At 40.4% G+C, this 22,906-nt stretch overlaps 3 protein-coding genes and 1 non-coding gene across 4 annotated transcripts; 1 reads left to right on the plus strand and 3 right to left on the minus strand.

Moving 5' to 3' along the window:
* The first annotated feature begins 3,805 nt into the window (after positions 1-3,805).
* On the plus strand, positions 3,806-4,339 carry LOC132187855 (uncharacterized). The gene has a single exon (XM_059602289.1). The coding sequence runs from the start codon at positions 3,806-3,808 to the stop codon at positions 4,337-4,339; it is 534 nt and encodes a 177-aa protein (XP_059458272.1).
* Positions 4,340-7,777: 3,438 nt separating this feature from the next.
* Positions 7,778-8,397, minus strand: LOC132188625 (uncharacterized). Its single transcript, XM_059603138.1, has one exon. It carries the CDS (start codon positions 8,334-8,336, stop codon positions 7,950-7,952), a length of 387 nt encoding a protein of 128 aa, XP_059459121.1. The 5' UTR covers positions 8,337-8,397; the 3' UTR covers positions 7,778-7,949.
* An 8,927-nt stretch (positions 8,398-17,324) lies between these two features.
* TRNAS-GCU (transfer RNA serine (anticodon GCU)) lies at positions 17,325-17,406 on the minus strand. The gene has a single exon. It is a non-coding gene; the product is annotated as a tRNA-Ser (tRNA).
* A 2,514-nt stretch (positions 17,407-19,920) lies between these two features.
* On the minus strand, positions 19,921-22,501 carry LOC132186779 (subtilisin-like protease SBT1.4). Its single transcript, XM_059600841.1, has one exon. The coding sequence runs from the start codon at positions 22,374-22,376 to the stop codon at positions 20,064-20,066; it is 2,313 nt and encodes a 770-aa protein (XP_059456824.1). The 5' UTR covers positions 22,377-22,501; the 3' UTR covers positions 19,921-20,063.
* Between the last annotated feature and the right edge of the window lie 405 nt (positions 22,502-22,906).

The following is a 22,906-nucleotide window of genomic DNA, read 5'->3' on the forward strand; positions in this document are numbered from 1 at the left end:
TGTTTTTATTTATTAAAGCAAGGTCACATGGAATGATGAAACATCATTTTAGAACAAAATTTTGTAAAAAAAAAAAAAAAAAAAACAAACATAATAATAAAAACCTAGCATTTCTCGTTAAACAAGGCAAAAAGTGAAGCAACTTTTTTTTTTTTTTTTTGCTTTTTTAAGTCAGTGAAGCAACTTTAGGTCGATGCAAAATTGGTTTTGGGGCAAAAAAGTCTCCCCTAGGGTTTCTCTGGGAAACAGCTAGGTTGGGAGGTTTTGTCTTCTACCGGCTACGGCAGGGGAGAAGGTTGCTAACGGTTTTTTAACTACGACGGATTGGCAACGTGATTTTCCTTATGATGGTGGACCAGTTGGAGAAATTGTGTGGCACGCTCACCTTGACTAAAGGTGAGAGAACGGGCGTGGAAATCTGTGAGGGGGAAATAGCTGATGGTTGTGAAAAAGGGGAGCGGTGTCGGGTGGGCAGGATCGGTGGGGAGTGTAGGGTCAACAAGGAGGCGTTTCGTTCGGTCTTATCCCGGATATGACGATTGGCTGGTTCGGTGGTATTTAAGGAGGTGCTTGATAATGTCTGGGTGTTTGACTTCGAGGAGTTAGCGGATAAAAGACGGGTGCTAGAGGGCAGGCCATGGTCATTTGATCGACAAATATTGGTGCTGCAAGAGTTCGATGGGATTACACCACCGTCGCAATTGGTGTTCTCTCACTTGCCGTTTTGGGTTCAAGTCCATGAAATGCCTTTATTATGCATGAACAAAGCAATGGGGGTCAAAATCGGCGAGTCATTGGGATCCGTTGAGGATGTCGATGTAGTTGGAGATGGAGAGGGATAGGGGCATTGTCTACATATTAGAGTGCATATTAACCTCCATGAGCCACTAGAGAGAGGCCGAGCATTGCAGTTGGGAGGAAAATCGTACTGCGTGATTTTCAAATATGAAAAACTCCCTATGCTATGTTTTGACTGCGGGAGGATCTGGCATGGGGGAAAGGGTGTCCGGTGCAGGCTCATAAAAAACGGACCAATGACGGTAGGGCAAAAGAGTGGGGAGTATGGTTGCGGGCCGAAGATCCAAGGTGGAGCAGGGGAGGTACTCGGGAGGGCGGAACAACCTCCTCGGCGGAGCAGAACCGGGACGGCAGTTCCTCGTTCAAGGGGTGGGGCAATAAGGCAACTCACTACCCACAAGGAAACCCTAGCCGTTACAATAATGGTAGTGAAGAGGTAAGCAGTCAACGATCAGATTCTTGCCATAAGGAGGAAGCGAGATTGGGGGAAGGCAGATCATGGGCGGATACACAGGGGTTGGATACGTTACACTCGGAAGGATTGGGAAATAAAGGCTCCTTGAAGCCTCATGCAGAGCGGGATGTCAACGTGGAAAAGGATGGGGCCTGGAATGGTGGCAAAACCGCAGCTCGCAAGGTGGGCCTAACCTGCTAACAGCTGGTGACGTGGGTAAAAATTTGATCGCCAGAGGTACTGCTGACGTGTTTCAGAACAGAATGGAATTAGTGGATAATTGTGCTGTCATGGAGGAGGCATCACCGACCACAATGGTGAGGACTGAGGTGTCAAAAACAAACTTGAGGAAATGGAAAAGACAAGCCAGGGTTCCAAAAGATGGGAGGGAGGGTGCATCATAGTCGGCTACACAAAAAAGAAAAGCCAAAAACCAAGAGGTTGGCGATGAGGGAGACAGGAGTGTCAAAAAAATCTGCACTGGTGAGGCAGGAAAGAGTAATGAGATAATAGAGGCGGCGGCGGCTGCTATGCAGCCCCACCAATCTCAATGAGCCTTATTAGCTGGAACTGTCGAGGGCTTGGGAACCCTCGAACAGTTCGTGACCTTGACCAAATGGTTAAGGAAAAGAAACCCAGTTTTTTGTTTCTAATAGTTTCTATAAGAAACAAAAAACTGGGTTTCTTTTTGTTTCTAATAGAAACTATTAGCAACAAGAAACATGTGGAAAGGTTAAGAGTGAAGCTTGGTTTCGAAGGGTTGTTTGTGGTGTAGCCGGTGGGGAAGAGTGGCGGTTTGGCCCTTTTTTGGAAGGTGGCGGAGGAATTAGAAATTCAAAATTACTCTCGTCGTCATATCAATGCAATTGTTAAGATGTCGGACAATGAAGTTCCATGGAAGCTTATGGGGTTTTATGGTCATCCTACAAAAAGAATGGAATCTTGGTCTCTTCTATCACATTTAAAAAATTTTGCTCCGGTCCCGTGGCTTTGTGTAGGAGAGTTCAACGAGATAGTTCACCAATCCGAGAAAGTTGGGGTGAATCAACGACGTGAAGGGCAAATGAAGGCATTCCGGGCAGCTCTTGAGGATTGCAATCTGGGAGATTTGGGGTCCTCGGGTCCGAGATTTACATGGTCAAATAAATGCCAAGACACATCTTTTACGCAAGAACGGTTGGATCGAGTTGTTGGTAATAGTAGGTGGTGCAATATGTACAAAACAGCCGGGATACATGTCTTGGCAGCCCGAGCTTTGGATCACAACCCACTCTATGTTTCTTTCTTTAACATATAGCCACAGAGTATACAGGGTAGGAGAGGCTTTAAGTTTGAGGCGAGCTGGATCCCCGATGAAGATTGTGGAGCTATTATTCGTGAGGCTTAGGAGGGGGGTGGTAACGGGGAGGAAGGGGCAATGATGAGGGTGAGAAGGAGTTTGGAGAGGTGCAAATTACGTCTAAAGGGGTGGAGCAGGGAAAAATTCAATAACAACGAAAATGTTGTGAAAGAAAAGACTGAATTGCTGGCAAAACTTCAAGGCCTAGAGGGACCCGATCAAAATGATGCTATTAAACGTCTTCAAATGGAGATTGACTCCTTGCTGGATTTTGAAGATACCCGGTGGAAACAACGAGCAAAACGGAATTGGTACCGGGATGGAGATAGAAACACAACTTTTTTTCATGCTTGGGCAAGTCACAGAAGAAGAATAAATACGATAAAGCGAGTTGTTGACACTGAAGGACGGGAGTGGTCCAAGGTGGAAGAAATTAGCCAAGCCTTCGTGGCTTGCTATCAAGATTTATTCACTTCTGGAGGGACGAGGGGAAAAGAGGAGTTTCTAGAAGGGATGCAAGCCAGGGTTACAGATGAAATGAATTCCCGTTTGCTATCTACTTTTGAGGCGGTTGAGGTGGACAAAGCACTAGCGCAAATGCACCCGTTAAAATCGCCGGGCCCAGATGGCTTCTCAGCTTGTTTCTATCAACACTCGTGGAGTACGGTATGTAATGATGTTTGTAATGCTGTTCTTGATTTTTTGAATAATGGGATTTTTGATGCAGCTATAAATTCCACCCATATAGCACTTATTCCAAAAGTTAAAAATCCCTCCTGGATAACGGAATTCTGCCCTATTAGCCTATGTAACGTTATTTATAAATTAATTGTAAAAGTGTTGGCTAATAGACTGAAAAGGGTGTTGGGGGAGATCATCTCACCGAACCAAAGTGCTTTTGTCCCGGGGAGACTCATCACCGACAATATTCTTATTGCGTTTGAAGCTTTACACACCATGGACTCTTGTATGGTGGGTAAGGAGAGTTATATGGCTTTGAAGCTAGACATGAGCAAGGCCTATGATCGGGCTGAATGGGACTTCTTGGAATTTGTGATGAAAATAATGGGGTTTGATGATAGATGGGTGCTTTTGGTGATGACATGTGTATGAACCGTAAAGTATTCGGTACTTATAAATGGGCAGGCATATGGGCAAGTCATTCCAACTCGTGGGTTGCGCCAAGGGGACCCCCTTCGCCATATTTTTTCATAATGTGTGCAGAAGGTCTCAGTTTTGCTTTGCAAAGTATGGAGGGTTGGGGAGGATTTTTAGGATTGCCTATTACTCATGGGGGTATGCGGATAAATCACATTTTCTTTGCAGACGATAGCCTTTTGTTCTGCAAAGCAAAAGAAGCTGAGCTAAGAAGCTTGCAAAATGTTTTGGAGGACTATGAGAGAGCGTCGGGTCAGAAGCTAAATAAGGAGAAGACCTCCATTTTCTTTAGCCGTAATACTTCGACAGGGGATCGAGAATTAATTTCACATATTGTTGGGGTTCCGATTACACAGAGATATGAAACTTATCTGGGCTTGCCTGCACTTATAGGCAAATCACGACTGCGAGCTTTTGAAGGGTTAAAAGGTCGAGTCTTGGATAAGGTTCATGGCTGGAAGGAGAAGTTTCTTTCCCAAGTGGGTAAGGAGGTTCTCCTTAAAGCCGTGGTACAAGTAATCCCGACATACACCATGAGTGTTTTCCAACTGCCGAAGTTTTTGTGCCGGGAGATAAATTCCATGATGTGAAAATTCTGGTGGAGGCACAAGGACAATGGAAATAGAATAGCATGGATGAGTTGGGAGAAGTTGGGAATGGCTAAGGAAGCGGTTGGTTTGGGTTATTGTGATTTGGAAAGTTTTAACTTGGCTTGCTTGCAAAACAAGGTTGGAGGATTCTAAACCATTCGGACTCTTTAATGGCGAGGATTTTTAAAGAAAAATATTTTCCGCACAGTTCCTTCTTGGATTCTCCAGTGCGAAAGAGGCCATCTTATGCGTGGCGAAGCATTCGGAATGCCAAGGCCCTTCTATGGGAAGGCCTAGTGTGGCGGGTTGGTGATGGGAATTCCATCTCCATTTGGGGTGATCGATGGCTGCCCGTCCATTCCACTCATGCGGTACAATCCCCTATTCGGCTCCTAGAGAGGAATGCAAAGGTGGAGGCACTCATTGATAATAATACTAGGTGGTGGAACGTTCCTTTGGTGGAAGCCATTTTTAATCCCGACAAGGCAAGTATTCTTTGTGGAATTCCGATATGCCCAAGCACCCAGGCAGATCAAATGAGATGGGGCCCAGCAAAACATGGGAAATACACTGTAAAAAGTGCATATCATGTTGCTGTGGAGGTCAGGTCGCAGTAGCTGGGAGAGTGCTCGGAAGGGATACCAAATTGGGTCCTGTGGAGAAGATTATGGCGGTTAGGAGGTCCACGGGTGGTGGAGATGTTCATGTGGCAGGTATGCAACAACATTTTGCCAACAAATTAAAACCTGCATAACCGGAAAATTTTGAAGGACCCGCTATGCCCCATCTGCTGACTGAAAGTTGAGACTGTGTGCCATGCTTTGTGGACATGCCCAGCAGCACAGGATGTCTGGCATGGGAGTTTTAGAAAGCTTCAAAAAAGTATCACGGCTTAATGCAATTTTCCGGATATTGTGGTTGGTTTATTGGATCGTCTGGATGAGGGTGAAGCAGAGGTTTTTGCCTACACTGCGCGACAGGTATGGTTGTGGAGGAATAAATGGGTGTTTGAAAGAAAATTCTCTTCCCCCAAGCAGTTGATGCAAACGGTTTCTGACCGAGTTGAGGCAGCAAAATCTGCAGACCATGGCAGACAAGAGGAAGGTCAGCGAGTTCGCCAACGACCACTGGTACGCTGGAGCTTGCCACCACCAGAATTTGTGAAGTGCAACTGGGATGTAGCGATTGATTTAGCAGGGAAAAGGATGGGTGTGGGGATTGTAATCAGAAATCGTGTTGGTGAGGTGGTTGCAGCACAATGCTCTACTAGGCCGCATATTGTTGATCCTATGACAGCAGAAGCGATCGCAGTATGGACAGCGGCCCTTTTCATTCGGAGTCTTGGTGTGCAGAACGTTATACTTGAAGGGGACTCCCTTGGGGTGGTACGGGGACTGCAAGGAGATGAGAAGTGTTGGGCATCGGTGCGACACCTGTTGGACGACACGAAGCTGACTCTGGGAAGTTGTCAGTCCTGGCAAGTTGTTCATGTCCGGAGAGAAGCAAATTCAGCAGCGGATTAGTTGGCTAAGACGGCATTACAGCTGATTGAGGAACACCGATGGAGGGGTTCCATCCCTTTATGCATTCGTGATATTGTTTTGGCTGAAAAATGTTTGATTATTGAATGAAATATTTGAGTTCCACTTCAAAAAAAAAACAAAACAAAACAAAACAAAACAAAAGGTCGATGCAAAATTATTGGAATAAGTACTCAATGTAATCCTCATCCCTTCATCAACAAAAATGTGGTTGCTTATACTGGATTAAGATCTACACCAAGTACTCAATGTGATCCTCATCCCTTCCATCAACAAAAATGTGGTTGCTTATTCTGGATTAAGATCTACACCAATTTACCATTTAAATTTCTAGCAACTTGACTAGCATATTATAAGAGAGTTCGCGTAAAACCCACTTATGTCAATAAATTTTAAAATGTCCGACCACCTACTCAAAAATGTGAATTCTCAATAAATTAATGAAAATCCCTAGTTATTGAAATAATTGCTTACTTTGTAAGTTACCTACCATGCCCGTTTAGTGTTGGCTTCATAAATCAGTTTTGGCCCACTCTAAGCCCACTAGTTCAGTACTACCTATAAGTAACAGGGCATCCCAAAGTACTAAATGTACTTACCCCACGAAATTAATTTCTGAGTTTTGTTTTTTGTTTTATTATTATTATTTTTTTAAAATATCTTTTAGGCAATTAATTTGTGAGCTGTACATGGTAACGGATGCTAATAGATCTAGCATACATGCTTTATACTGTAGAGTAAGTAACGGTTAAAATTGAATTTTAAAGTTAATTACTTTTAAAAGCTTTTAATAAGAGAGAGAATAAAAAAAGATTTTGAGAGATTCCATCTTGACTATTGTTTAAACTACAACATACATATTGTTATTAAAATAACGGCATGTAAGTTGGATCCGATGCTAACTTGCATCCCTAGATGATATTCCTAGCGGAGCAGGTTGAGTTCGTATTCTCAACATATCTTTTTCCAAATTTTAAGATATAAAATCAATTATTCTGAAAATTGAAGCATATATTATAAAATGGAAAATGATAGACTCAACTCTTTTGCTCAACTTAAGTTTAATTTTGGCCTCATTTTTTTTATTTAAAAAAAAAAATTAAATAGCAAATGAAAAAAATCTGTGAAGGAATAATATCTATTTTTGGTCTTTCTTTTATTTGGTATTTTTAAAAAAAATAAAAAATGATATTTTTCTTCATAATAATGCAATTTTATGAAGAAAAATACTATTTTTTTTTTTAAAAAAAAAAATACCAAGTAAAAGAAAGACAAAAAATAGATATTATTCCTTCACACAATTTTATTTTGCTAACCATTTTTTTATTTTAAATAAAAAAATAAGGAAAGTTAGACTTAAGTTAAAAAAGAATTGGGGTATATCATACCTCTTTATATATATATATATATATTATCGTATTTCCATCTTACAAAGGGATCCATCTGGGTCGGGAGTAAAGGTGGAATCAGGATTTTTTCTTTCACGAGTTTAAATTTATGTAAATAAATAAATACATAAACACAAATAAGAGTAGAGTAGAGAGTTAATTCATCTAGTCATTTAAGAGGTAAAAAAATTATCATTAATGAGGCCATTGATATAGAAAATAATATTTTTATAAAAGTTTTAAAAATAATTGGAATTGCCAAAGACCCCAAACTTAGAGGTAAGGCCGCCCTTGATTACGAGAGAAGGTGAAAGTCAGCTTCAATGGCCAACTTGATTGGTTAAATACCACGAGATTAGCTGCTCAAGTTTTCCCGTAACCGATACATAGATACTTTTCGGCCATGATATAAATATATATAGATATAGACGTGCCTACAAACAAGAATATAATGGTATATATATATATATATATATATATATATATATATATATATATAATTGCTTGGAAATATATTATTATACATGTTCATTTCACTTTCTTACAGATTCATTCAAATGATTTAAATAAAGGGAGAAACAAAAAAGAAAAAACAAGCAAGGTGGTAGAGCAAGAAATGGATGCAGATGAAAGCTTACGAAGAAAGATCGAAGACAAAGACTTCTACATGATGAGGGATCTTCAAGGGCGGCCTGACCCGGAAACAGACGGATAGTTATTGAAAGAAACGCCCATGACCGGAACGGCTAGAGAGGCCTCCATCAGAACCCTCTGGTGGAAAGTCTCCAGCGTTGCGCCGGCGTCCACGATATCCTTAACCAAATTCCGATAATACTCCCTGAGCTTCTTCAGCATGCACGTGTACTGCAACTTAAGCCATCTTAGCCTTATCCTCCTAAAAACTCTCGCTAGAATAAAGGCTCTCCGGGGCTTCTTCCCTCCGAGGCGGACTGTCGGCAGTTTACGCCGGCGGAGGGGGATCTGGAAGCGTGTTGTTGGGCCCTGGACGGCCGGGATGAGGCGGGTTTCGGTCGGATTTGGGTGGTGGGGTTGTTGATCCGGAGCCATGTGATGTCAGAGTATGTGGGTGCGTATGATAAGAGCTAGAGGGAGAGATATTAAAAAAGGAGAGGAAGTTACAACTTACAACTTACGAGAGAGAGAGAGAGAGTTACGTTGACTAAATGGAAGGAAAGCATCTTTCGGTAGGTGGGCCCAAGATGGGATCGAGATACGTAGTTGGTCCACGTGAATGTATGTTCTTTGGTGCGATAAACTTTACAAGCACGTACACCCGTGACCGGTATATAATATAATTACGGAAAAAATACAAAAAAAACTTCACAAACTAACAATTATTTGTGATAGAGCCTTAGAGCATTCTCAATGGAAGAAGCATATTTTTATGTAAAATAGCTTATAAAAATTCACTTTTACCTAGTTTAGCTAAGCCATTTTTAAATGTTTCTACATCTGATTAGCTATATTTTTATCTATTATATTAAAATATTATTAAAAGCAATAAAAGTTTTGGAAAAAAGAGAACATGCAGAGAAAAAGTAGGAAAAGATTTGGGAAAAAGAGAAAATAGGTGAGAGAAACAATGAAAAATAAAATAGCTCTCTTGAAAAGTGCTGCTACATTTAGTTTTTTTTTTTTTTTTAACTCTTCCAATCAAATATCTATTTTACATTTTCTTTTGACTAATCCAATGTAGGGGTTTTTTAAACATTTGAAGAGTCATTTTAGATAAAAGTAGCATTTATCTCTTCCATTGGGAATACTCTTACAATATTTAAAAGATACTAAAGTAACTCATCAAATTATCAAAGTGTGTCAAAAATGCTATATATTTATTTTATATTCCTATAATACCCATATCCTTTTAAAAACTAAATAAAATAAAAAATAAACTAAATTATTTTTTAAACAAAAAAAAGAAAAAAACACCCAAGGGGTAAATAAATACAAATTTGTTTTTGGAATAAATAAAATAGTTGGGTTAAATTTTAAATCACTTGTGCGATGTAAAAAAATATGGATAAATGCAAAATCAAACCTTGTGGTTGGCTCAACTAGCAACCACCTTTTTCCTTTTTCCTTTTTTCTTTTTTTTTTTTTTATATATATTTTTATTTTTAAAAATTAATTTTTTAGTTTTTTATTTTATTACTTTATTAATTTTTTATTTTAGTTTTTAAAAGAATAAGGGTATTATAGGAATATAAAAAAAAGATGTGGCCTTTTTGACACTTTAGTAGTTTGATGGACTACTTTAGCACATTTTGAACATCGTGAAACTTTTTTAAAAACATCTGTTAGTTTGTAGGGTTTTTTTATATTTTTTCCAATAATTATATATGCGAGAGGAGAAGAGACAAAAAAAGAGAAAACAAAATTGCTTTATGCCAACATTATTTGGAGCTCTCTAGAGCCGTGAAACCCTAAGCCCCCCTCCAGAGCGCCGCAGCCGTAGGGGAGGAGGGATGGCCGTTGCTTGCATCCCTCCTCCCCTCTCCTCTCCACTCCGGGTGCTAGTATTTTACTTGATGCCCCTAGTCCCGGTGCTCCTCTCTTCCCCCTCCCCATCTCTCCTTTTCCTCTCTACTTTTTTTTCGTTTTTGCCATTGGTATTGCCGTTCCCTTGGCCGCTCTCTTCCCCGCCATCTCCATCTGCAGCGCTCCCTGCTTGGGTTGGAACGGGTTGGGCACTGGATCGGCTTGCCTTTGCCCGATCCTCCGTCCTCCGCCTGGCTTCCCCAGACGCCTACCCACCTCCTTGCTTTCCGGTTCCGCCCTGCCCATCCCACATTTTGCAGGGGTTCAGTTGATTAGGCTGGGTTTGTTTTCGTTTTTTCCTGATTGTGCTTCTTTGCTATTGTTCTTTGATTATGTTTCTTTGCTTCCCGGTTCTGTTTTTAGGCTTGGTTCTGTCTTTGGTGTTTTCATGTTCTATTGTGTTTGTGTTATCTCTCGGTGGGTACTACCTTTGGGGGTTTTCACTCAAACTCTCCCCCTCCCTGTTTGTTTGTGTGTGCCGCCGATCTCCTCCGAGCCCACTTCGCTGCTCACCGCTCGATGTCGGGTCTTTTCACGTGCCCCTCCCGCGTCAAGCTTTTTGTGCCACTTTCCGCAGTGGTTTTTGGCCAACTCGCGATCGGCCTCATTCCGGCTGTAGTGACCCGCTTTGTGTGTTTTTCGTTTTTATTTCCATGTATTGTTGTTTTTCTGGTTTGTATTTCCTTTTGAGCTCCCCTGCAGTTTGTTTTCTTTGCTATAATTACTTTTCCTGCATTTGTTTTGTTATTCCCTTTATTTCCCTGTATGGTTTTTCTTTTTGCTTGTAATAAGGTTTTCTCTTCCTGCTTTGGTGCACCCGGTTGCTACCCGTTATTACTGGTCCAAACCCTTGGGTTGTGGATTTGAACTGTATCCTGACTTTCGGGTCGAGGAGGATGAGTATCGGCCGGGAGGTTCTGTTCTCAAGGCCAAGGAATAAGCGCTACCTATGTATTAGATGGTGTCTGTTTAATACAGATCTAATTTTTAAACCTGATAATTAGTCATAGGTTAGCGGATGCTTTTGTTATGGTTGATTTGGTCTGTTGTTAATGACCGTATCTTTAGCTTCGGCTATGATTTACTTCAGAGTTTTTTGCTCTGTTTGTAAGAGCTTTATGCTCGCGACTTTTATCAATGAATGAGTATGGTATGTTCCCTTTCAAAAAAAAAAAAAAAATGCAGTTGCGTAAGAATTTAAATATGAACTTGATGTTAATTTATACATAGTATTGAATTTATAATATTAAATATCATATAACGAATTATAATTATTATTATTAAACATAAGGTTGCGTAAGAATTTATATATTACTTGATGTTATAAATATTTTTTTATGTATGGCATTAAATTTATAGTATTAAATATCATATAACAAACTTGTTTTACTATTATAAAAGACAAATACACCTATTATTTGTATTTGTGTTTTATAATAGGTGTATGTTGACCTCGTCACATGCTTGGTTCTCTATGTTTGATAATAATAGGTGTATTTGTGTTTTATAATAATAAATATAGTTTGTTATATGATATTTAATACTATAAATTTAATGCCATACATAAAAAATATTTATAACATCAAGTAATATATAAATTCTTACGCAACCTTATGTTTAATAATAGATGTATTTGTGTTTTATAATAATAATTATAATTCGTTATATGATATTTAATATTATAAATTCAATACCATGTATAAATTAACATCAAGTTCATATTTAAATTCTTACGCAACTGTGTATATGTATATATATATATATATAGAAAGGGAACATACCATATTCATTCATTGATAAAAGTCACGAGCATAAAGCTCTTACAAACAGAGCAAAAAACTCTGAAGTAAATCATAGCCGAAGCTAAAGATACGGTCATCAACAACAGACCAAATCAACCATAACAAAAGCATCCGCTAACCTATGACTAATTATTAGATTTAAAAATCAGATCTGTATTAAACAGACACCATCTAATACATAGGTAGCGCTTATTCCTTGGCCTTGAGAGCAGAACCTCCCAGCCGAGACTCATCCTCCTCGACCCGAAAGTCAGGATACAGTTCAGATTCACAACCCAAGGGTTTGGACCAGTAATAACGGGTAGCAACCGGGTGCACCAAAGCAGGAAGAGAGAACCTTATTACAAGCAAAAAGAAAAACCATACAAGGAAATAAAGGGAACAACAAAACCAATGTAGGAAAAAAAATTATAGCGAAGAAAACAAACTACAGGGGAACTCAAAAAGGAAATACAAACCAGAAAAACAACAATACAGGGAAATAAAAACGAAAAACACACAAAGCGGGTCACTACAGTCGGAAGGAGGCCGATCACGAGCTGGTCGGAAACCACTGCGAAAAGTGGCACAAAAAGCTTGACGCGGGAGGGGCACCTGAAAAGACCCGACAACGAAGTGGGCGCAGAAGAGATCGGCGGCACACACAAACAAACAGGGAGGGGGAGAGTTTGAGTGAAAACCCCCAAAGGTAGTATCCACCGAGAGAGAACACAAACACAATAGAATAGGAAAACACTAAAGACAGAAACATGCCTAAAAACAGAACCGGGAAGCAAAAAAACAAAATCAAAGAACAAAAGCAAAGAACAAAAGCAAAGAAGCACAATCAAGGAAAAACGAAAACAAACCCAGCCGAATCAACGGAACCCCTGCAAAATGTGGGATGGGCACGGCGGAACCGGAAAGCAAGGAGGTGGGTAGGCGTCGGGGGAAGACAGGCGGAGGACGGAGGATAGGGCGAAGGCAAGCCGATCCAGTGCCCAACCCGTTCCAACCCAAGCAGGGAGCGCTGCAGATGGAGATGGCGGGGAAGAGAGCAGCCAAGGGAACGGCAATACCAAAGGCAAAAACGAAAAAAAAGCAGAGAGGAAAAGGAGAGATGGGGAGGGGGAAGAGAGGGACACCGAGACTAGGGGTATCAAGTAAAATACTAGCACACAGAGTGGAGAGGAGAGGGGAGGAGGGATGCAAGCAATGACCATCCCTCCTCCCCTGCGGCTGCGGCGCTCTGGAGGGGGGCTTAGGGTTTCACGGCTCTGGAGATCTCCAAATAATGTTGGCATAAAGCAATCTTGTTTTCTCTAATAATGTTTGAAAAACTAGATCTAAAAGCCAACCGATTCAGAGAGGGCGAAGAGTGGTGTAGTATGGTGGAGGGGGGATGGAGGCAGCGCAACATAAGCAAATGAATGGCCGGAGCAATTGAACTGGTTGGAAAAATAATAAAATAATAAAATAAAAAATAAAAATAAAAATAAAAAGAGAGGGATGGGGATGGGGATGAAAGAAGAGGTGAGTAGGGGGAGGGGATCGAAGAGCTCCCTCCTCCCCAAATGTTTTTTTCTCTCAAGGTTTTCTCCTAGAGAGAGGAGAAAACCTAGGGCCGGCAACCAATTATTCATCACTTTTTGAGGAATATTATTTGTGTTTTATAATAATAAATATAGTTCGATATATGATATTTAATATTATACATTCAATACCATATATAAATTCACATCAAGTTAATATATAAATTCTTAGGCAACCGTGTGTGTGTATATATATATATATATATGGGAATCTTCATATTCATTCATTGAAAAAAGAATAAGAGCATAAAGGTCTGATAAATTATAGTCAAAACTATGAGGTTATAATGTTATAGAGACAAAACAAAAAAAAATCTTACAATTAGATCCTATCATGACTTCAACATCCGTTAACTCATTTCCAAACTTCAGTTATAGAACAGATCTACTCAATGCAGACTTAATCTAATGCATAGATAGCCCATATTTCTAACTTTTATATTCCCGGCCATGAGAGCAAAACCCTCACACCGAAACTAATTCTCCTCGACCCAAAGGTCAAGACAAAAACCTTCATCACAAATATCGCTCACGAAAGCAGATTCAGTGAGAAGTCAAACCCTTATTAAAAAAAAAAACAAAAACAAAAACACAATAATAAAAAAAAAAAACCAGCAAACAGCTACAATAGCTTGGGCAAGGGAGGTGAAGCGCAATGGCCGGGGCGTGGTGGACGAGATGAAGCAATTTTGTGCCAATGGGCGGCTAAAGAACTGGGGAGCATGGTGGGCCAATGCATGGCTGAGCGAAATAAGTTAAGGAGACTATCAGAAAACTAGATCTAAAGCTCAACTAATTCTAGGGAGGCGAAGAGCGGCACAACACTATGGAGGGCGGATAGAGGTAGCGCAACATAAGTAAAAGGGATGGCTGGAGCAATTGGACTGGTCGAAAAAACCAAAAAAAAAAAAACACTGAAAAAAAAGAAAGGAAGAACAAGAAGGGAAGGGAAAGGAAAGAAGAGAGGAGTAGGGGGAGGGGAAAGGAGGAGGGATTAAGAGCTCCCTCCTCCCCACAGGTCTGGTTTTTTTATCTCTAGGAGAAAGAGAAAACCTAGGGCCAGCCACTGCTTTTCAAACCACATATTTAATATATAATAGATGTATTTGTGTTTTATAATAATAAATGGACAGAGTTTTCCTTTGAACTGGGTTGAAGGAATTGGGTTAAAGGAACTTCCTCCAATCCAGTCTATAAAAATGACTTGTGTCATTTGAACATGTGAGATCCACATATTTTTTTAATAGTAGGGACAAATTTGAAATAAATAATATTAAAAACTCATATGGAACCGAATTCAATTTTTACGCAAGTTAATATATAAATAAATTAACATCAAGTTAATATATAAATTCTTACGCAGCCACATATTTAATAATAGATGTGTTTGTGTTTTTAATAATAAATATAGTTCGTTATATGATATTTAATATTATAAATTCAATACCATACATAAAAAAAAGTATTTATAACATCAAGTTAATATATAAATTCTTATGCAAATGCATATATATATATATATATATATTTTGAATAAATTATCTCTTCATTGATATAAGTTTATAACAATCAAATGGTGCAAAATGCTCCGTACAATGTCAATAATATAATTTGGAATCTTCACAACTTAAACATTATCTATGACATACACAATAGCCTCTCGAACTATTATAAGACAATATCTATGAAAAGTCACTATCTCAATCAATTTCAGATCTACAACAAATTCCGATGAATCACGTCTCTATCCGCTGCCAGGTCCTTAATTCCCTGCCTTTTTTTTAAAATTTATTTATTTATTTATTTATTTTATTTTTATCTCCACTATTAGTGCATTATCAATCGCAATCCCCTTCGCTACCATTGTGACAATTATTCTTTATGCTTAATAACTCCTCCGTCATCGGTCTATGGTTTACTCCCAGAAAAAAGAAGCATAAGAAAGCAGAAGACCGACTAGAAACTAAATCCGTTATTCTTAAGGATTCATTAAAACAAAACCTAAGAAAATGAATAAAACTTCACCCCATAGATCACTATTAAAAGCAGATCTAGCGAGAATACATTATTATTTTAAAATAACAAAAATATAATAACAAAAACCCAATACACCCTTATGTGCTCTACGCGCCGCTAAGAGGCACCCCGATGACCATTGATACACGCGCCCTGATCGATCTATTGTGGAGGAGGAAAAAGGGAGGGGGAATGGGGAAAGAGAAACCGGGTGGGGAGAAGGGAGTCGTAACTCCCTCCCTCTACCCGCAACCGCATATTTAAATTGTTATACAAGTAAATTAATAGTATAACATCGCAAAAGTGACTAAGTGAGAAGATATGATGTAATACAAAAAAAAACCCTAGGTAGAAGTTCATCTAAATGACAAACATATTATAACGACAAAATCTGCTAATATAAAAGGACAAATAAATACACTATATAGTAAAAATGCATTTGTTTGTCTTTCTTCTTATGTGCCACGGTTGATATCAAATCTATACTTTGCATTTCCTCCATGGAATTTAAAGTCAAATGAAAAAATTGGCATAAGCATACTTGCGGCTGATTGAGAGCAGAAACTACCGTGTATCAATCATAAGAGCATACCAATGCTCGTACATGTTACTAAGTGTCTTTGTTCACAATTACAAATACTGTACCAATTTTGACAGAAATGTCACAAAATTTTAAACACCAACTCTTTCACTCTTTTTTGAACTAAAACACCAACATATCAATCCATTAGATAGCTCCAGTGGTAGTAGGCTAAAAAAAGACAGGAGGAAAGAAATTTGTGCAGTAATGCCCTTTTATTTCCTCTTCTTCAGTGGCGGATCCAATTTGTGCAGTAATGCGTAACATGTTCTAAATTTTTTTATTATTAAATTATTGGTAACCATCTCCTTTTCTGGCCATTAGCTAAATTGATCCAGCTATATAGAGCAAAAAGAAAGTCCCAGAAAATGAACGAAGAAAAAAAAAAAATCGAATTCACTAAGTATTTTCAAAGATTACCTAATAAGGAGATTAGAGGTACGAATGTCTGCATCTCCCCTAAAAAAATATATATATATATATATATATAGCAATCGAAGAGGAAAATATAACTTAGTGGAGAGAGTTTGTGAGGAGCAACTGGAATGGCACATGTGCCATTCCCATATAAAACTAAGGGTTAATTATTTATTAATTTCTAAGGTTTAAATGCAAACTAAACAGACTTTTCAATTTAAAAAAACTATCGCCCACATATCTGCCACACGCACAAACCCTATCTTTCCCTCAAACTACCTAATATGTAGCGCCCCAATCTATCGCCCATTTTCGGGAGGAAGAGCGATTAGGCTTGTTGCAGAATTTCAAAGTGTTAAGAGGTAGAACACTCAAGTCATCTCATATTAATCTTTGAAATCCAAAGCGTGAAGAAGTTTTTTGCGAAGCCTTCGAAATATTTTTTTTGGAGCCCGAAAAATGGATTATTTAGGCCATGTCATATCTCACGAAGGAATATGTATAGATAATCAGAAAATAGAAGCAATCCAATCGTGGCGGTGAATTCTTGGGTCTTACTTAGCTATTATTGCAAATTTGTACAAAATTATGGGCCTATAACTGGACCCTTAATGGATCTTCTTAAGAAGGGAAATTTTGCTTGTGCTGGGGATGAGTTTGAATGACAATAACATTATTGAATGCCTCTTTCCAATGTTATCAACTTTCGTAATGTCACATGTGTACGACATTTGTCAAATATTTATCATGTCGTTTTCGTTTTATGATTACATCCTTAAATGAACCGGTGCGCGACGAAGACATAGGAACTTGCTCTATACAATGATATGGATGCTGACAAATCTATTGCTTACAATTTACAATTTGTAATTTGTTTTCTTCTTCCCATATTTAAAAGAAAATAAAAAAAAAAAAACAAAACAAATAGGGCAATAAAATAGTAGTGGATTGGGTGACGGGTGGCTGAATCTTAGCCTAACATGATGGCAGATCTGATTCAATCCTCACCAACTATTCTGAATACCAAAAACCAACCCTCTATCTTGACACATGGACGGCCAAGATCTTCTTCCATTTCATGGAAGTGAGGAATCCCAGCAAAATGATAACACGTCGCCTGAGAGATTCGAACTCTCGCGGGGAAACCCCATGTACTTAGCAGGCACACGCCTTAACCACTCGGCCAAAGCGACGCTGTTTGATAGTTCCTGTTATTAACCATTTTTAATAGTTTCATATCTTCAGTTCCAACCTCTGCCGTTTCCTTCAGCTCTTTGTAACACCTCAAATTCCATAATGCTTTTTTTTTCCTAATACTCATAAAATGACTAATGGCTGTATGCTAGCCATTAGTCTATTTTATTTTAATTTGCTTCTTTATAAAGCAACCTCGTTTATAGCTCTGATCTCCAAATTTTACAAAAGAATTACCGCATCATATTGCCAGTATTCATTGCTACGTAAAAGAGAGTATTAGAATATAAATTAAGGAAATGCTATACCGTCTACTATTTGTCTTTTTGGGCCGAAGTAGCATTTGTTTTAAAAAATAATTAAAACCAAATAAATCTGTCCTCTTTTTTTTAACAAACCAAAGTCCATTAAAACAGAAGAAAGTTACAGGATAGACACATAAAGCTAAAAAGCTTAGACATATAAATCCAATCTAAATTGACTACAAACTCCTCAAAGTAGGTGAAGATGGAAGTCATCAGCGAATGTAGCCCAAAAAAACCCTTGCCGTGGCGCAATCTGATAGATACTACTAGGGCTATTAAGAGAGCAAGCCGCCCGCAAGTGACTTCGGGCTCTGCTCGCGCTCGACTCGAATATTAAATGAAGCGTTTCGTGAACATGAATCATAGCTCAAATATTAAACGAAGTTAGCTCGGCTCAACTCAACTAAGCTCATGAGCAGCTCTTATAAGGCTCGAATTGATAGTTATTCACATAATTTATTATATTAATATTAAAAATTGATGATTTTTTTTTCTTTTTTCTAATAGCATCATTTTTATTATAAAAGGCTACATATCGTCTCTCTTCGAAACCAAATGTCTTACTGTATTAACTCGGGCTCTATACTCCGATAGCCAGACTAAGCAAATGCTCATATGCAAGCTGCCTCTTGAGCCGTTTAAGAATATTTAAAGTTTAAATTTATAATAAAAAAAATAAATTAATAAATTAAATATAAGAACCAGCTCGTGAACTGGCTCGGCTTGGCTTGACTTATTACGAGCTCAAACTCGATTTTTTGGCTCGTCCTTAAGCTCGGTTCGAGTTCGAGTAAAATTTAAACAAGCCGAGCCCAAACAAGGGAAGCTTGCTCAAGCTCGACTCATTTACACCCCTAGATAGTACCATCGGGAGTACGAATACTCCTATCAAGCATCTAAATAGACTTTCAAAAAAGCCATGGAGATTTAGATGCATAGTAACAGTGGAAAAAAGGTTTCCAAAAGGAAACTAAAAAGAAAAGAAAAAAACCATTTCACTTACGAAGAGTCTAAAATCTAATCAGATCGAGTTTATCAAAAAGTAACACAAACAAGTTACAAAAAATAACCACAACAACATTACAGAATAACAAGGCAAGCTAAAAAGCAGATAAAAATGTCCAAAAAAAAGCAACAGTGGAGTAGTCGGAGACGCACGGACCCACGAACCGGAAAGGAAACCAGAAGATTGGTGTATGAGGTTGATGGAGGTGGAGCGGCGAGTGGGGGACACATGCCCGCGAGTAAGATCTACTCGTAGGTGCGTGTTGAACACACATGGGCGCGTGGTGGTCGGATGGGTGGATCGTTGGTGGTAGACGATGGCGGAGACGGCGTGGAACCCAGTGGGATGGCTCGTGTGCACCCAAGATATCCTGAAAACAAGAGAACAAATTTTGAAAAAAACATATCCAAAGCTTTCAAAAAAGATGTGAAACCTAGACTTGGAGCTGCTAGTGATGGAGGTGGTCAGAGGTTTTGTGGTGGAGGATGGGCTGTTACAATTTTTGGACAGGGATAAGGCCTCCGAGGAGGCAGATAGAATATCTAAAGAGACTATTTTAGCCTCTGACGAGGCAAGAAAGAGAGGGGGAGGAGGAAAATGGAAAAAGAGAAAAAGGGGAGAAGGAGGAAGCCGCGCCGGCTTCCTCCTCCAAGTCAGCCAAGGATGGGTTTGGGAGATTTCTAGAGAGAGAGGAGAGCGTTGTGGCTTTGATTATGCTGAAGCAATTTGTCGAACTAAATCTGTCCTTCTTGAGTGACTGTTTTTTCACTCATCTCTCTTCCTCCAAAAATGCAGAGTACCTCTTTATTGTTTGACAACGAGGAGGAAGGTGGCTCTTAAAGCCACTGACTTTGGGTTCTCGGCATTTTATAAACCAGGTTGCTTTTTGGGACCCAAGAAAAAAAATTCTTCGTTATGTGATTCAGATTCAAGAAAAAAAATAAAATTATGTGCTGTACGCTTTCAATTTTGGCTCCGCATATGTAACCCTTTCTAATTTCTGGAAAAGGATAAATATGAAAATAATAATTCAAAAATTCTATGAATATGAACTTGAACTGGTTCTCTCTTATCCTTTTGAAATCTGAATTTAGCAAGTTTTTTTTTGCGTTATGGAGAACAGAAAGATGAGAATAGACATTGAAATTAACCGATTAAATTCACAATTTCTTATAGGCGCTGATGGTTTACTGAGAACTTGGTAAAATGAAAGGCAAGCCAAGAATCTTCCATTTTGTTTATGTACATGAGGCTGATAAATTTTACAAATATAATAGAAAACAAAGAGCATGAGCAGGAATTATGGCTAAACAAGCGCCCACACACCCAAAACCTCCAATCCATCTCACATGGAAGCTGCGAACCCACTGGTCCACCTCACAGCAATCGGGCTCCTCACAATGTGAGTTCCATCGCTCCACTCAATTGACCCAAATGCATCAACACCACCGCCGGCGGCGGCGAATTTAATCTCATATGTTTGGGTCGGATTTTCTGCGTCGAACACTAGTTTACTCGGCGAAACACTGATTTCGACACCCGCAGGAGCATTCACTTTCACCTCATAAACCGCATCAACCGAACTTCCAACGTTTGTTACAGCTCTCTTGTACTTTACCAAATTTTGGTCGGGGTTGAAAACCACCGAGAATGATGGGTAATTCAAATCGCCTGGAGTGGCTAATTTTCTTGCGCATATATCCGATCCAATCTTCTCCCCCACGAAAACTGCAAGGCGCTTGGGATCATACCCAATGCCACAAAGGAATGCAACATAGTCGTCCACATTCGTGTCGTACACCAACCCAGGATTAAGAGCTCCGTTCGGATCAACATGACCCGCCCCGTGAATGAACGGCGTTGATTCTTTCCCGGTAGCAAGATCTCCGATGTTTTTCCCCGAATTGTCCACATTATAAGCCGTGGTCATTATCGCCGATTTGATCGCAGCGGTTGACCAGCTCGGAAAAGCCTGACGAAGCAAGGCGGCGATGCCGCTAACATGAGGGCAAGACATGGAAGTACCCGAAATTATATTGAACTCCACGCGCCTGGGGTCAATGTCCAAGTCGGTTGGACCTGTGAAGCCAGTCCAGCCAGCCAAAATGTTAACTCCCGGAGCTATAACATCGGGCTTGAGAATCTCCGCTGTCAGATGGTTCGGACCGCGGCTCGAAAAGGCTGCAACCTTCGGAGCCGAGGGTGCAGTCCCAACCACCGTTCCGCGGAACACAATCGTAGCAGTTGGGAATTGGCCCAATCTCATGTAATCCTTTATCTGATCACCGGCAATCTGACCCACCATAGTCGCCGGTACAAGATGCGAATCAGCTATGAGCTCTTCGCCGCTGTCGGCGGTATTAGAGAGAATCATTCCGAGACCACCGGCGAGCTTCACCGCGCTTCCTTTCTCAACCCTCGCGTTTCCCCCGCGATCGCACACGACGATTTTTCCGGTGACTTTCGAAGATTCAAGCCTCCCCATATAGCAATACCTACTTCCACAGTCGCCGGCATAGATCAATGGAAGCTTGAAATCAACAAGAGGGTCACCTGAGTACAGCGACACGCCGCCGAAAACTCTGCCATCGCCGAGAACCACATCGGCCGGAAACTCTCGGTCGATGGTAGAAGCACCGACTGTCAGAATCCAAGGAGCAATGTTCACGGCCGTATATGGGCCAGGGCCAGAGTTTCCTGCTGAGCACGAAACGAGAACCCCATGCTGCGCTGCACCGAACGACCCGATCGCTATTGAGTCGAGATCGTACGGAGGAGCCCAACCGGTTGCTCCCACGGAAAGAGAGATTACGTGAACCCCATCGGCGATGGCTTGGTCCATGGCGGCGAGTATATCGGAATCGTAACAGCCCGTAGTCCAGCAGATCTTGTAGGCGGCTATTCGGGCTTTGGTGGCCATGCCTCTGGCTTCACCGTGAGCGTAAATTTCATAGAAGCTAGCATTAGAGACCGCAGATCCCGCGGCCGTCGACGCCGTGTGAGTGCCATGGCCTTCGGTGTCTCTCGGAGACTTCGATTCCACCGACTCATCCATGGGTCTCTCCAAGAAAGATTCGTATCCTTTGTGAAAAGCTCTCGCGCCGATGATCTTTCGGTTACAAGCGGAGGCTGGGAAGTCGTGCCCTGTCTCGCAGACGCCTTTCCAGCCGGTCGGCACGGAGGACAGGCCCGTGTCTGAGAAACTCAGGCGTTCCGGCCATATTCCGGTGTCGAGAACTCCGATTATGACGTCCTCTGCATACTCCGAGTTCGGCCAGATACCGGAATTGTCGGCCAGGCCTAGGAAATGAGGCGTGCGAGTCGTGTGGAGCTGACGCGCTTGATCGGGTATGACGGAGAGAACGCCAGGCACGCGGCCCAGCTGGACCGCTTGAGTCGGCGTGAGGCGGACCGAAAAACCATTGACGGCGCGGTCGTAGGAGTAGAGGATCTTCTTGGTGGCGGTGCCGTGAGGGGAGGGAGGGAGGGATCGGAGGATGGAGGCGTACCAGTGGTGGTGGGAGGTGAATAGCGAGGGTTTCTGTGATTTCGACACGTGGACGATGAAGGTCTCGGGACGCTCCGATGAAAGCGTAAGGGGGACGATGACGGTGACGACGAGACAGAGGTAGAGAAAGATTGAGAAGGAAAAAGCCATATCTGTTTTCTCTTCTTTCCAGAGAGACTGGAGAGGCGGAAGTGTTGTGTGAATCCTTAGATTCTTCTGAGGACAAACGAGGAAGCTGAAGGGAAATGGCAGGAGGATATCCAATGGGAGACTAATGGGTCCATGTTAATATATATTATATGTTTCTTTTCTTGTATGATTTCATTTATGAATTATGAATAGAGGGAAATAGGACCTACATCACTCAGCCACCAATGAGTGGGAGACACGTAGAGCTTTGGTGCAGAAAAGGTCTTTGGGGATCAATTGGTCCATACTCCACACCACAAGAAGATAAGATTGGTATGACCATTATTTATGATTCATTGACTAAACGACAAGATCCGTTTAATTAGAAGCTGACATCTGTATTACAACGGGCAGGTAGCTTAATTTGCAAGAGAAATTAGCCAATAAGATAATTTTCTTAAGTTTCAATATTTCAGTCTTTTTTTTTTTCTACAACTCCAAGAATTCTTTCGTGAAAATTAAATTCTTATTTCACAATTATTTATAAAAAT

The sequence above is a fragment of the Corylus avellana genome, chromosome ca7, assembly GCF_901000735.1.
Source record: "Corylus avellana chromosome ca7, CavTom2PMs-1.0".
Lineage (NCBI taxonomy): Eukaryota > Viridiplantae > Streptophyta > Magnoliopsida > Fagales > Betulaceae > Corylus > Corylus avellana.

Bases quoted from the DNA above. Each gene is read 5' to 3' on its own strand.
- LOC132187855 (XM_059602289.1), top strand. From the start codon at position 3,806: ATGTGTGCAGAAGGTCTCAGTTTTGCTTTGCAAAGTATGGAGGGTTGG.
- LOC132188625 (XM_059603138.1), bottom strand. From the start codon at position 8,336: ATGGCTCCGGATCAACAACCCCACCACCCAAATCCGACCGAAACCCGC.
- LOC132186779 (XM_059600841.1), bottom strand. From the start codon at position 22,376: ATGGCTTTTTCCTTCTCAATCTTTCTCTACCTCTGTCTCGTCGTCACC.